General features: G+C 35.4%; 3 protein-coding genes across 4 annotated transcripts; 2 read left to right on the forward strand and 1 right to left on the reverse strand.

Annotated features, from left to right (window-relative positions):
- The first annotated feature begins 141 nt into the window (after window positions 1-141).
- On the forward strand, window positions 142-2,221 carry RTH (RTE1-homolog). Of its 2 annotated transcripts, none has more exons than XM_016346424.3 (3): window positions 142-334; window positions 859-1,161; window positions 1,680-2,221. In XM_016346424.3, the coding sequence occupies exons 2-3, from the start codon at window positions 889-891 to the stop codon at window positions 2,106-2,108; spliced, it is 702 nt and encodes a 233-aa protein (XP_016201910.1). In that variant the 5' UTR covers window positions 142-334; window positions 859-888; the 3' UTR covers window positions 2,109-2,221. The 2 variants fall into 2 exon arrangements, with proteins under 2 accessions (XP_016201910.1, XP_020978703.1); XM_021123044.2 differs by having other exon boundaries at window positions 198-334; window positions 899-1,161.
- Window positions 2,222-4,986: 2,765 nt separating this feature from the next.
- Window positions 4,987-7,174, forward strand: TRX1 (thioredoxin H-type 1). The gene is made up of 3 exons (XM_016346428.3): window positions 4,987-5,178; window positions 6,554-6,676; window positions 6,774-7,174. Exons 1-3 carry the CDS (start codon window positions 5,083-5,085, stop codon window positions 6,915-6,917), a joined length of 363 nt encoding a protein of 120 aa, XP_016201914.1. The 5' UTR covers window positions 4,987-5,082; the 3' UTR covers window positions 6,918-7,174.
- A 257-nt stretch (window positions 7,175-7,431) lies between these two features.
- BGAL3 (beta-galactosidase 3) lies at window positions 7,432-13,242 on the reverse strand. The gene is made up of 19 exons (XM_016346429.3): window positions 12,671-13,242; window positions 12,455-12,550; window positions 12,221-12,333; window positions 11,997-12,063; window positions 11,789-11,881; window positions 11,434-11,577; window positions 11,235-11,323; window positions 11,042-11,147; window positions 10,864-10,951; window positions 10,620-10,738; window positions 10,354-10,518; window positions 10,020-10,198; window positions 9,488-9,597; window positions 9,299-9,408; window positions 9,073-9,183; window positions 8,879-8,992; window positions 8,580-8,782; window positions 8,174-8,510; window positions 7,432-8,070 (listed from the first exon to the last, which is right to left on the reverse strand). The coding sequence occupies exons 1-19, from the start codon at window positions 12,836-12,838 to the stop codon at window positions 7,945-7,947; spliced, it is 2,538 nt and encodes an 845-aa protein (XP_016201915.1). The 5' UTR covers window positions 12,839-13,242; the 3' UTR covers window positions 7,432-7,944.
- Window positions 13,243-13,897: the final 655 nt, after the last annotated feature.

Genomic DNA, 13,897 nt, shown 5'->3' on the forward strand with positions numbered 1-13,897 from the left:
TGATGAATATAAGAAAAATAGAAAATTTTACACAAATAATTATATATTTCTAAAAAATATATTGATCGTCCTATTAGTCAATAATCCATTAATATTAAACTACTTTACATATATAAAGAGAAAAAGATATCGTTAAAAAATAAAAATAAAAAAATTGTCTAAAGAAAAAAGAAAAAGAAAAGAAGCATGAAGAGAAGAGAAAAGGAGTTTGACGTTGATTACGGTTTACACAGTTATGGCTGAAGGTGAGAAGATAGAGAAGAAGCAAACTCTGAGATTGTAGGAAGCTGCACACTGCACACTTACACTCCTTCCTTTCAATCTCAATTCTCAGGTTATTCATTTCTCATTTGATCCGATCTCTCTCTTATCTCTTTCTGCTTCAACTAGGGTTTGTAATTCCATCATGGATCGCAGACATTATTTAGATGCAACCAAATTCGATCTAATGGTTTCAAATTCCATATCCATATACGCTTACATGGTATAGCATACTTAGCGCGCTACATCAACATTCTCGTTGTTTCAAGTAGCCAAATCCTTTTATCCTAGAAGCTTTATTTTCTTGTTAATTTAATTTCTGCCCCTCTGTTCAGAAAAAAATTATATGGTTGTCTAGAAAATTGAATTAGCTACGTTTGGAATGCCCATTTCATGTATGAAAGTATCTTAGCTTTGGGATTAGAAAAAAAGGTGATTGCTTACCTTTCTGCAAAGGGAATGACTGAATTACATCATTGATTCGCTTAATTCATGCAAATATTTATACCAACTTACTTATTGTTTCGCTTGATTATAAATTCAGACTTCAAAAAAATTCAAATCATGTGTAAAACCTACTTATATTGTTGTTTATAGGCAACTCAGTAATTTTCTCCCAATTCTGCAATGGAAGCAGAGTTGGATCCTGAGCAGCAGCAGCATATGATGCATGGAAGTTTTCCCCAAACTATGCAAATTGACCCTAGAAGGGCTCGGTTCCCATGCTCCATCGTGTGGTCACCGCTTCCTGTGATATCGTGGTTCATCCCTTGCATCGGTCACATTGGCATCTGCAGAGAGGATGGGGTCATTTTGGATTTTGCAGGGCCTAATTATGTGTGTGTGGACAATTTCGCATTTGGATCTGCCACTCGGTATTTTCAAATAAGCAGAGATAAGGTATATGCTATTCTTTGTCTTTCTTTTTGGGAAGACTGCACAGTGCACAGCACTGCGTGGTAAACCGGCTCTACGATAGTTCATGGTTTATTTCACCCTTAGTAAATGCATATTTGCTGAAAAGAAAGTCCATTGTTGCTGTAGGCAGGACAAATAGAGAGATGGGAAGGCATGTTTGGATTTCAATTTGAAGTTCTAAAACCATAGTTCAGGCAAGAGTTTTCAAATGAGGAGTATTCACCCAAATTATGCTTTGAAACCATTCAAACAGAAAATCAATGCTAAAATCAATACACGATATACCATGAAACTTTGCTTCTTTGCGAGATGACTCCAAGTAAATTGCTTTTTGTGCTTTTGGTTTTACACACCATGTTGGGATTTACACTAGAGGGACCCTTTTGACTGATAAGATTCTATAATGAACTATGAAATTATTAATCCGTCCAACTTGTTTAGGCAGTTGTTTCCTTCTCCTGATTTGTTTCTCTAATTTTGTTTATAATAACTGCCAACAGTGTTCCATCCCTCTATGCCAATCTCCAGAGAGTGGTGAGGAAGACTACTTGCAGGGTGAAAATGGAGGAGGAAGAGAATTGAGGACTTGGGATGATGCTTTGCTGAAGAGCACACAAGAATTCCAACATCGATCTTACAGTCTCTTTACATGCAACTGCCACTCATTTGTTGCCAATAATCTAAATAGGTTGGGCTTCTTGTCTCGTGGATGGAATGTGGTGACCCTTGCAATTTTCATTCTGTTCAGGGGACGTTGGGTCAGCACAGCATCTATGCTGAGATCTGTCTTACCATTTATTTTTGTATTTTCTATTGGAGTCATTTTGGGGGGCTTCACCTTCCTAAAATATTGGTTCCTATTCACTTCTGCACTCATTGGTTGGTTCATTATTGGTACATACTGTTTCAAGAATCTGATTCAGTTGTAGTAGGTGTTTACATTGTCTGGAACCTGTTCCACTTTGTATGAAACTGTAGTGCATTCCGAGTTTGTGATACATAGCAATATAGCATCTAATATCTATATATCATTTAGATGACACTCGTTGGTGTTGTTGTCATAGACATGTTGATTGAATAGGACTCCTTATGTATGCAATGTCAAGTTGGTAGTTTGTGCTGTTAAGGGGCGTGTAGCAGTTTCATGTTCCTTTGTTGACGATTTGATTGAAGATTGAGCAAGATATTATGGATTTCAAAATTTATTTTGTTTAAAGTTTGTGTGTCAATTGTCAAACTAGAGCAGGGGAAAATACTTTTCAGAATATACTAATATCCCTTTTGAACATTGTTAATTTGTTATTGAGGAAGTGATATTCGCTTGTCAAATTGAGAAATGAGAACTCATAAAAGGATGGCCAAAATTAAAGCTCAAATTATTCTCTAACATGATTCATTGAATGGGTATATAATATGGGCCTGATGGCGAATGTAGCTGAAACCGTATGTCCCTCGTTGGTTTTTTTTTATATATTCTATGGTATTTTCTGGCTTGATAAGATAACGATTAATTTGTCAAAAATCTAAACTTTATTCAAAGGTTTGTTTTGGACTAATAAATTGTTTTATGCGCAGAATAAAATTTGAACTTACATTTATCTAAATAGATAAATAATTTTTTTTTCACGGTATTTTCCAACCCGATAAGTTAAACACTAATTCGTCGCGGATCTAAATTCCATTTAAGGATCTGCTGCTGGCCAATGGATTGCTGCATGCACAAGGCGGGATTCGAACATCCGACACTTGCTTAAGCGGACGAGTGAACTGACCACTTGACCAATCCAAGTTGGTTTAAATAAAGGTGAAAACTCAGGTGCAGTCGACTTCACGTGAAGTTGATAGGTGAGAGACGTTAGATGAAAATTTAGTCAAATCAGTCAAATCATCTAACGGCTCTCAGTTATCAACTTCACGTAAAGTTGACTGTACCTGAATTTTCACCTTAAATAAATTAATTATTTGACTAACTCAAATTAGTTTAATCTTCTTTTTTTTTTGGTCGATGGATTGAACAACTCTCAATCATAGGTTACACACTCACACACACTACACTCATATACACATGATATTCCCTTTTTTCTTAGTCAAATTTGCACTAGAAGAGACTCGAACCTGAAACCTCTTGATAAAAAAAGAGAACATATACCACTTGAGCTAAGACTCATTGCCAGTTTGCTCTTGTTGTTGACAGCCAGCGTCAAGAGATTCCGTGGGCCATTTACGGTTTACCTCTGGTTAGGCCCAATAAGCAATAGCCAATTTTGGCGTTTTCATTCACATGACGAGACATGACGTCCTTAACTCCTTCTGATTATGCGCTAAGCAATGAGCTTGAGTCGCTTCGGAAATCAAATCAAACTCCTTAATCGATTCTTGACAAAAAAAAAAATCCTTAATCGATTCAAAAGCAAAGTCAAACAAAATCGACATCAGTTTAAATAAACGGTTTAATTAACTTTTAAAAAAATTAATAATAAATATTTATATTAAAAATAATTTATTTATTATCTTATATTTAAATTTTTAATTTTAAAAATATTTAAAAAATATAATAAAAAAATTTTATTATAAAAAAATTATTTTTTAATTTTTTATAAATATTTAAATAATTTTTTAAAATTTATATTTAATATTAATATTATTAATTTTTATAAGTCAAAAACTCAAAAAAATAACTTATAAAACTTTTCAAAAGAACCAAAGTGATATTAACAATGAGACTCGTTACTTCAGGCAGAATCTGATCCTTCCAATTCCAGAAAGTAATAAAATACTAGTAAATACTAAATACAAGAATCTTCCAAACCGAGAAAAACTGGGCAAAATTCAAAAGCCTTTCGCCGCGAGATAAACAAAAAATCATTTGACGTTGACTTGAATTCAGTGCGTTATGGGTGATTTTGTTTTGTAGTTAGCTGCACGGCGAGAAAGCAGCTTATTATTATTATTATTATTATTGAGGGTTTTGCTTATTGATTAAGTAAATAAAGAAAATCTGAGTAATATTTAAAGTAAATATTTTAGTAGATAATTTTTTAAAACTTTTTTCTTAAATAGTATTGTGATTAAATGGTTCTCTTTTATTCAATAAAAATATTTATAAATTAAATTGAATCAATTATAATTAAAATTTCGATTCAATTTATACTAAATTTATCGGATTAAATATTAAATTTAGTATTTACATTTTTTATGTTCGAATCTATTTGTATATTTGTAGATCAGATATTATAAAATAAAAATATATTAAAAAAATTATTTCTTAAAAAAATTGAATAAAATCTTTTTTTATTTCAATAAAATTTTTTTATTTTTTTAAATATATTTATTTTTAAAATAAAAATAATTTAAATTTTTTTAAATAATAAAAATAAAATAATATAATATATAAATAAATAATAATTAAAATAAAATATATATTATTTATTTATTTATTTATTTATTTATTATTTAGTGCGAATTTGCGAATTTAAATAATACGTAATTGGATTAAATTAGAGTATAGATTAAATTGGATTCGATTATCTTACAAATCAAATCATATTTATAAATATTGCCAATTTGAGGATAAGATTAACACACTTATTCAGCAGTCATATATAAATTAATTAATTAACATTAATTATTTATTAATTAATATGTCGGGCAATTCAATTTTGCATGGGATTCTCCGCGTGAGAAGTGAGAACACGTTGCGTTTGCACATTAAACTTTGATGGCAAATTCGTAAAAACGGCAAAAAGAGGAGGGTTTTTGGGAAGAGGATTGGTACCCGTCTCGCATATTTAAAGGCGGTGGCATGGTGACAATCTTGCGTTGTGTGTTTGTTGTGGTTTGTTGGTGCAGTATTTTGTTTGAGAAAGAGAAAAAAGAGAAAGGGAAAGGGCGAGTTAAGAGAGAATGGCTGGTTCATCAGAAGAGGGACAGGTTATCGGTTGCCACTCCGTTGATGCATGGACCCAACAGCTTGAGAAGGGAAATGAATCTAAGAAGCTGGTTTGTTCTTCCCTTTCCTTTTTCCTTCCATTTATTCTTTTTCGATAAATCCCTGTTGCTGTTATGCTTCTCCCTTCGGTATTCACATCGGCCTACTAAATTAACTGTGATCTTTGTTTTTGGTTTTGTTTTCCTTCTAAGCTCTCATGTAATTGACTTTTTATGTTATTAGTATGATGATTTAACATGATGGTTACTCATTGTTACTGCTATCATTTCGTGTTTCTGAAACTTGACCCTAGGTTTATTTATCAAGCAACTTAGAGCTTAGTGGTTCCGTTACAAAACCAACTAGCCCAGCTAGGGGTTCCAATTGATCAAATTAAGAGGGTATAGAAATAAGATAATGACATGGGAACACTGATTTTTTTCCCCCTCGCTTCTCGTTGTAGTAGTTAAGGCTTTGTTTGGTAAGTCTATCAGGATAGGAATTGGAAATATAAGATAGGAAGTCGTGTCCCATGTCCTCAGTGTCCTTAATTTTTGGGTGCAAACAGGAAATTCGGTAAATTTTGTCCCAGATAGAGAAATGTTTGCTTGTTTCGGTAATTATCGTCTTCTCTACATTGATTTGTCTTCCAGTATCTTTGGATTTTCGTCACGAGATAGTTATCAAATTGGCCTAATTGATATATACAAATATACAATTGAACTAGAACAATACTTGGACTGAATTTTTGGAGTTAAATTGGAGATGAATTCCACTTAGACCAAGAGTGCGCTCAGTGGATTGACTAATGTTGGCTGTAATGAGCTATGGTTCTGTTACACCTGTTGGTTCTTGGGTCCCTGAGAATCTGAGATACCTAGATGCAAGGTAGGTGAGATGCAATAAGTTCTGCCCTACTATGCAGTGGTTATTTAATTGTTGCCATTGACAGTATGATCATTAGCTTGATATGTAAAAATAAGAATAGGAGCTTAAAGTGAAGGCTTCTAGCTTATTTGAAGATTGTAATCAAGAAACTCATAACCTGTGTCTTGGACTCTTTGATCTCCATTATTGGTGTTTAAAGGTTGAGATTTTGAAAGGAAAGCGAGGAACAATGTTTGAGAATAAAATAAACTCATGGTTACTCTTCAACCCTCTTGGAATGTTGTGACAAACTGTTAATCTTGGAAATAAGGGAAGAGTAAGAATTGCGTGTGTGATTTCTTGTCTCATTGGTGAAACAATTGCTCCACAATGTTGTTTTAGATATTTTGCATACTAGGATGTTTTGAGACATCTGAAGCTTTTATTTTTAATTTATTCTTAAGTATTATGCTAAAAATTGGAGGTGAATTTCCTTGAGGATCAGTTGAGTGTTACTGGTTACATATTTCATTGATCATAACCGGAAATCTTGGACATCATTGCTTTTTTTCACGCCAGATTGTTGTGGATTTCACTGCTTCATGGTGCGGACCATGCCGCTTCATTGCACCTTTCCTGGCTGAGTTGGCTAAGAAGTTTACAAATGTCATATTTTTGAAGGTGGATGTGGATGAACTACAGGTAAAAATATGAATTCTTATAATACCCCTTGATTGAAAAAATAAGAAAAGGAGCAAATATTTATTTGGAGACTAATCATAAATAATTTACTATGCAGTCTGTTGCTCAAGACTGGGCTGTGGAGGCAATGCCCACCTTTGTGTTTGTGAAAGAGGGAACTATTATTGACAAAGTGGTGGGAGCAAAGAAGGAAGAACTGCAGCAGAAGCTTGATAAACATGTGGCTACAGCCAGTGCTTAAACTTGCTGGTGTTACTTTCATGTTCAAAATGCCATAGACGTAGTGTGTGATGTTATCTCTTTTATACTCTAGTACCGGATACATATTAGGTATTTGTGTTATTTCACCGTACATCTTTGTATAGGTGGCGACTCTTGTCATCTATATTTAGTGAGTGATTTCGTCGTTTATTCTGTCTAAAAATAATGCTGAATAGTCTTGTACTATGACTTCGTGATTGCACATGAGAAATGGATTGATCTAATTTTACTTGTTAATTGTTCTACAGTATGTTTGGACCTTTGAAACATGGGAGGGAGAGGATTGGTTGAACATTAATGAAAATAGTTCTTGTAGGATTGCTTTTTGATAATGCGATTTTTAATAAAATAAAGAGAAATATTACGCGTTTTAATTAATATAACCATGAAATGAGTAAATCTTTCTTATTTTCATGAATAAATTCGGGTTTTGTATTTTGTATGTTCAAGCAACACAACTATTATGTAAAGAAAATGGCCACCAGAGACAAAAATGAACAGAAAAGAGAACTTAAATAAACTTTTCCATGGTAGTATGGTTACTGTAGGATCCGTTCCTAACTTGAACCTTGGAGTTTGATTACCCAGTAATACATACACAGAAAAATCACACAACTTCCCAGTGCCCATAACCTGTTAAAACTTGAAGGACGGGAACTAGGACTCTTAGGACACACACAAGGGTCCAAATTTTAGACCCTTGGTTCTAGATTCACCTATCCACCAAAGTGAATGACTTTATACAAACACTTCTACCCAAACCCCAACTACATAGAAAGAAAAAAAGGAAAGGAAAAAGAAACGAATTCATGAACCTCGTGCCTTTGGCACCACATTTAGAACATAGCTACTTCTCTTCCTAAAAGCTATGGAACTCAAACTATATTCCTTCAGCTACCACTAAATTTGCCTATGGTCCTCTCTTTATTATTAGTGTTTCATTTACTTCTTGTAAAAGCCACTTCACATTACAGATAAAAGGGTGTCTCATTGACCAATCAGCCCCTCTAATTGATGGCAGATGGAGAGCAAACAGCTTCAACTGATAACCGCTTCATCACATTGGGGCATGGATCTTGACCGAAGTTGCTGTTTGCAACTGTGATTGTGCATCTAGACTTTCTTATGCATTTCTGTCAAATGGAAAGATAAGTAGCATAAGCTATCTATTATAATTCAAATAAAAAACTCATTACTTGGGCTGTGATATGAAGAATAATTTGGTAGTTAGTGTACCTTCTCCAAGATGGCATAGGATTCAGGAGAATGACAAACTCCCTTCTCATAGTTGCCACAAGTGCCGAAAGGTGTTCCAAAGCTTGCAAATTTGATGGAAGTAATGGCCTGCCCAGGACTACAATGTAAGTGAACCTTGGGAGCATGGAACTCTTGAGACTTGCCATAGCTCTCAATGTGCCAGTTCTTGATATTTGGGTGATACTCTGACACATCAGCACACACACTGCTCACTGATCTCTTCACAAGTGAAATACTCGAAGGGTCGCCCCCGAGTTCCTCGAAAACAACCAACAGGTTATGATTTGGCTTTAACCAAGATCGAGGAACATGGTACCTGGAAATTAGTTAGTAGTTAGCATCACCAGCATCAACTACTAAAGAATCAACAAATAACAACATTTACCATCGCTGAGTCGGTTGGCCGCAACCGAGCTGGCACTTTGGAGGTCTGAAAGAGCCAGCATAGTTGCAGTCACTGCAATTGCCAGCAGCTGAAGTAGTCCAGTATCTTCCAATGCTTTGACCATTGATCCATATTTGACCTTTACCCATATCCTTCATGTCCAATGCCAATGGCTCATCTCCTTCAGGAGCATCGAAGTAAGTCTGCAGTTTACCAAATCAAATTTTATCATTCTTCAAAGCAAATGTTTGGTTTTTCAATCAACCTTAAGGACATTTGTGTCTGTTTTTAGTTTTTACCTTGTGCCATGTCAATGGCTGCTTTTTCTGCACCACTATTGCTGTCTCCATCCACTCAACAGAGGAGATTCCAGTTGGAGATGCAAGATTCATGGCCTCTCCTTGCAGACCAACCTATTTAAGAGAAGCATGCCTTTTAAGATTTTGATTTTGTAACCAAGCCAAGTTAATAAGCTTCTGAAGTGAGAAGGAACCTGATAAGTCCATTTCTGCCAAGACAAGTCCCACTTTCCCTGGTCAAGTCCATGGAGTGCAACTGGACCTAGGATTCCTGTGTTCCATGTCTCAAAATGTCCTCCCACATTCTGTGAAACAACAGAAAAAAAAATGGTGTCAGCCATGCAATTATTAATCATTGCTATTTACCAGAATTCAAAGTTCGCTGCCGTCGGATGTAAGAAGTAAGAGCTGTTAACTTACTGGAAGTCCAACAGCAATGCTGAGCAGTGATATTTTGTTTGTTCCAGCACGGAGGTTTACTTTCCCAATATATGTGAATCTCCTATCCTCTCTTGTTCCATAGGCAGAGCCTGTTTTTCAAACATTTATCATGTTTACTACTAATTGGATGACAAGAAGAATTATTAAAGAAACAAGCAAACTGCTTACCAGATAGTTGACCATTGATAAATACATGTACAGCGTGGCCTGTGGACTGAACAATGAGAGTTGGGAGTTCACCTCCATGGAGGAAAGACTCAGATGAACCTATATCAATACTGCAGACATGTTGCATGAAATAGATTAGCATCATCAAAAACTCAAGTGTGTTTCCCAAATCACTATCATATAGCTGAAACCTTTGGAGGGTTCCTTCATAATGTCATAGACTCGTAGTGATACTATTATACACACAAGACTAATCTAAAACATGTAAACCATGTAAAGATCACTTCCATACCCATACTTAATCCAGCCTCTAGAAATATCAACCATTTGTTTTCATGATTTATGCAAGTGACTTGTTGTTGTTTGTGTGTGTGTTTTGGAAGAGGACTTTATATTGCATATAATGTCAATGTGTGGTAGAGTGAAAATAAGGAACAACTCTACTTTTTTCTCAGTAAGCTAGGAATCTAAGTTGTAAGAAATTAAATCACTAAAAGGAGTAACCCAAAGCAACTTAGAAAACCAGGCTCACCTAGTTGTATACCAAAGGTAATCACTTGTATCCCGTGTAACATTTATTTGTTCCAAGAGACCAGAAGCAGTAATTGTGGAGCTGTCATCCATAGAAGAAGGATCTTCATCAAAACTCTCCCACAAGAACATTTGAGTGCTTGTGGGCATCATTTGCATCTGAGATGTTTGCACTCCAACCTAGTACAGGGAGAATATCAGTTCATTGGTTATTACAAAATTTTGTACTATTTCATTGAGTTCTTAAAGTCAACACATTTTCTCCTAGCATGCATAATTATGGTCCCTGAGAACAAAAGGCCACTAAGAATTCAAATTCCATAATTAGTACATACTTTTGCTGTATTAAAGACGACATTTCTACAATCGGGGAGGATGCTGACGGACCAAGGAGGTAGGTTGTAGTGCATATTATTGAACATGACTCTAACAGCAGAGTTTGAATCATAGTTTGAGAGAAAAGCAGCACAATCTCCTGATTCTGTAGAATATACAGAAGCCTGGAAATGGTAAATACCCACTGATCAGTAAAGAAACTAGATGCCTCATTGAAATCAAAATAGAAAATAATGAAAACTGTGTGTTTGTGTGTGTGTTAAACCTGTTGGAAGCTCCCTAATGATGTAACAACAGCATCAGTTGAAACTAAAGCTCGCTCACACATCTTGATAGCCTTGTGAAGCTCCTTTAGATGACCATATTTTGGTTGTCTGATCAATCCTGTCATGTTTTTCACAAAAGTAGGTAAGGCTTGTTTGGAAGTGATGAATGGTAAGCCTTTGAACTTAAAACTATTGATATTCATTATTTAGCCTTTGCATAATTCAGAAATTTCGGTCTCTCACCATATTCATCCAGTGGAGCATCATAGTCATAGCTGGTAGTGATGAAAGGGCCTCCGGCCGTTCGGCCAAAATTGGTTCCTCCATGATACTACATATAAATGCAAGGTAAGTCAATATGCAGTAGGAATCAGCATCGCCAAATGTTTTAACTTCTCAAGCCAGTATAAGTAGAACCAACCATGTAGTAGTTTACAAAGGATCCTCCTTTTTGTATAAATCGGGCAACAGCAAATGCTAAATCTTGGACAGGTCTTTGGTGAATTGTACCACCAAATTCTGAAAACCTTTATACATGACAGAAAAATTCATAGATGTATGTTACTCATTTTGAAGCAAATCCAATTTGTAAGATCAACAATAAAAATGGTTACCAGCCACTCCAAGCCTCGGTCCACATTGTAGGCTTATAGGGTCTATTGGGAGTAAATTTATCACAGTAAAAGCCATTGCAAGTGTTTATCTGTCACAAAATAAGGAACAAGAAACAGATTATTTAATCAATTGCATTGATGAATATGCAGTCACTTGTAGTAGTACACACATTACAAGAGGAAGAGAAAGTGTGCTCACCACTGGATCCGGAGCATCATCTTCCTTGCACATAATCCATGGGACCCCAGTTCCCATTTCGACAGCCATTTTTGCAGCCCAGTTCACATAATTTTGGCCAGCTGGTCCAAGCATTTTACTCTGTGCCCCATACTCATTCTCAATCTGAAACAACATATTTTTCATTGTACGTCATTATCGTTATTGAAGCCAGTTATTTAGAGGTAGAGTGAAAAGTTTGCAGCCACTAGTGCCTTTCCATGGAAGACAATTTATCTTATAGCAGCTATTGAGTGAGTACTAAACAATTTGGTGAAAATTGGCAGATTTTTAGGTTCTCAGAAAACAAAAACCAAGCAAGGCCACAGATTTTGACCTGAGAGAGTATGATAGGACCACCCTGAGATTCATAGAGACGTTCACTCTTCATCATTCCCACAATCTTCTCAGTGAACCCTTGCATTGCCCTCTGCAACATCAATAAAACTATCTCAATTGAAAGAAACAGAAGAAAGTTTTCTGCTTTATAATAATCAGTTACCATACAATACAAAGGCAATAATGTAAACCAAAAAAAGAGAGACCTTGAAGGGTTCATTGTCTGTTCTGAAACTTATACCAGGAACATACTTCAGCCAAACAGGAAATCCTCTGCACATTACAAGGTAGCAAACATCATTGAACAAGCCAACATTACCCCACAAGACCAACAACTAAACTTTCAAGTTACAAATAAAAGAATGAAACAATTAAAATGTAGTAATAAATAATTATGTAGCAGAAAATGAGTGGGAAGAAAGTGAGGTACCCAAAGTTCCATTCAGCACAGACATAAGGTCCAATGCGAAGGTGAGCATATAGCCCTGCTTTCTGTATGGTCTTCACGAACCTCACCAGATCATACCTTCCTTCGAAATTGTACTGAATTGCATTCACATAGCCAGAAAACACCACAGAACATAGCTCAAAATGTTAGACAGAAAGAAGGACTTGAGAGAGAGAGAGAGAGAGAGAGAGAGAGAGAGAGAGAAAAGTGAAATACATTGCCAGGAGAAGGCTCATGAACATTCCAAAAGACGTAGGTTTCAATGACATCAATGCCTCCCTCTTTCGCCTTCTGAATCAGATCTTCCCACATCTACACATAACCCCATTTCCCACAAAAAAAGAAAACAAACACCAACAAAGTGAGAATTTGGTAAAGATTTAATTTTTATGTGTTTTCTTTCGTTGAAGATAAAGAAGAAGAGGTCATTACATCAGGGGTACTTCTGGGATAATGTATGGAGCCAGAGAAAAGGATTCTCCTTTGGCCATTGATGAGAATGGCCTTCCTGTCATAGCTTACACTTGACTCAACCACCCACAATAATGCTGACCAAAACAACAACGAAAGCACCAACTTGGAAACCGAGCTGGTTTCCATGTTTGTCCCCCCAAGCACACTCTCCTTCACTGCAGGAAAGAAAGGAGAGAGAAGAAACCAAAAATGGAGGGTGCTGTTGTTGTTGCCTCACAGTTTGAGAGTAGCAGGGTGGTGTAGTCCTTGCTGGGGGCACCGCAGTTGTGAGCTGTAACTACTGAGTAGACCCAATTCCTTTGTATTTATATTACTCACTAATGGCACTCATAATCACAGGTGTCAATGCCCATTATTGCGTGGCTTCACTCTACATTGCAAATTAAACTACATCTATAGTTCTATGGCATGTATATATATATAGTGGCACTAAAAAAAATTAAAATTGGGCTAACTTTTATGGAGACAGAGTCACAGACATGAATTCATCAGTACAAGAATTGTGTAGTGTAGTGTGTTACCTTAAACACACAATCTAGGAAAATGTACTTACTGTCAATGAAATAGTATTATTATTGGATTTTATTGATTTAAAATTTTAAATAAACTTGTTTTAGAAAGAAGCTAAAGTGATGATGATTTCTTAAGTATGTTTATTGGGATGACAGTAGTCTTCAGTGGAACTATTTTCAAGCGGTGACATCAATTGAATCAAGCTATATTCTTGCATAACAAACTCTGTCTGTTAAGTGTTAACATTTGGAACGTGTCATAGTGCATGGGTTAGTCCACTGGTCCATCACAATTAATTTTAATATTTTGATATCTATTAAACTCTTAATAAGTAAAATAAACCTTACCTGACTGTGGAGTCACAACATTTTTTTTTATTGAATAGAACTAGTGTATATGGTATTATAGTTTATGGCTTTATGGGTTAGTTAATACATAATTCAGAAACACTGAGTTTTGAGGAGTGTTGTGAATGAATGCGGTATTTATGAGAAAAATGGTCCACACATGTGAACCCTACTTGTTTGTTCGTTACTCGTTACTTATCTTTACCGTTTCATTCACATCTACATAAATAAAAGGTATCAATATATGTATAGCGACGAGAGGACAAGCTGTCTTATTTATTTGGGTTTGGCTTTTTGGCCACTACGTATTTATTTTTATGTTATG

Source organism: Arachis ipaensis, chromosome B5 (genome assembly GCF_059453495.1).
Source record: "Arachis ipaensis isolate K30076 ecotype BB chromosome B5, ASM5945349v1, whole genome shotgun sequence".
Lineage (NCBI taxonomy): Eukaryota > Viridiplantae > Streptophyta > Magnoliopsida > Fabales > Fabaceae > Arachis > Arachis ipaensis.

Bases quoted from the DNA above. Each gene is read 5' to 3' on its own strand.
- TRX1 (XM_016346428.3), top strand. From the start codon at position 5,083: ATGGCTGGTTCATCAGAAGAGGGACAGGTTATCGGTTGCCACTCCGTT. The intron at 5,179-6,553 runs GTTTGTTCTTCC...TTTTCACGCCAG, and splicing joins GAAATGAATCTAAGAAGCTG to ATTGTTGTGGATTTCACTGC. The intron at 6,677-6,773 runs GTAAAAATATGA...TTTACTATGCAG, and splicing joins TGGATGTGGATGAACTACAG to TCTGTTGCTCAAGACTGGGC.
- BGAL3 (XM_016346429.3), bottom strand. From the start codon at position 12,838: ATGGAAACCAGCTCGGTTTCCAAGTTGGTGCTTTCGTTGTTGTTTTGG. The intron at 9,598-10,019 runs GTGAGCCTGGTT...ACATGTCTGCAG, and splicing joins TACCTTTGGTATACAACTAG to TATTGATATAGGTTCATCTG. The intron at 8,511-8,579 runs GTAAATGTTGTT...ACTAATTTCCAG, and splicing joins GGCCAACCGACTCAGCGATG to GTACCATGTTCCTCGATCTT.
- RTH (XM_016346424.3), top strand. From the start codon at position 889: ATGGAAGCAGAGTTGGATCCTGAGCAGCAGCAGCATATGATGCATGGA. The intron at 1,162-1,679 runs GTATATGCTATT...AACTGCCAACAG, and splicing joins TTCAAATAAGCAGAGATAAG to TGTTCCATCCCTCTATGCCA.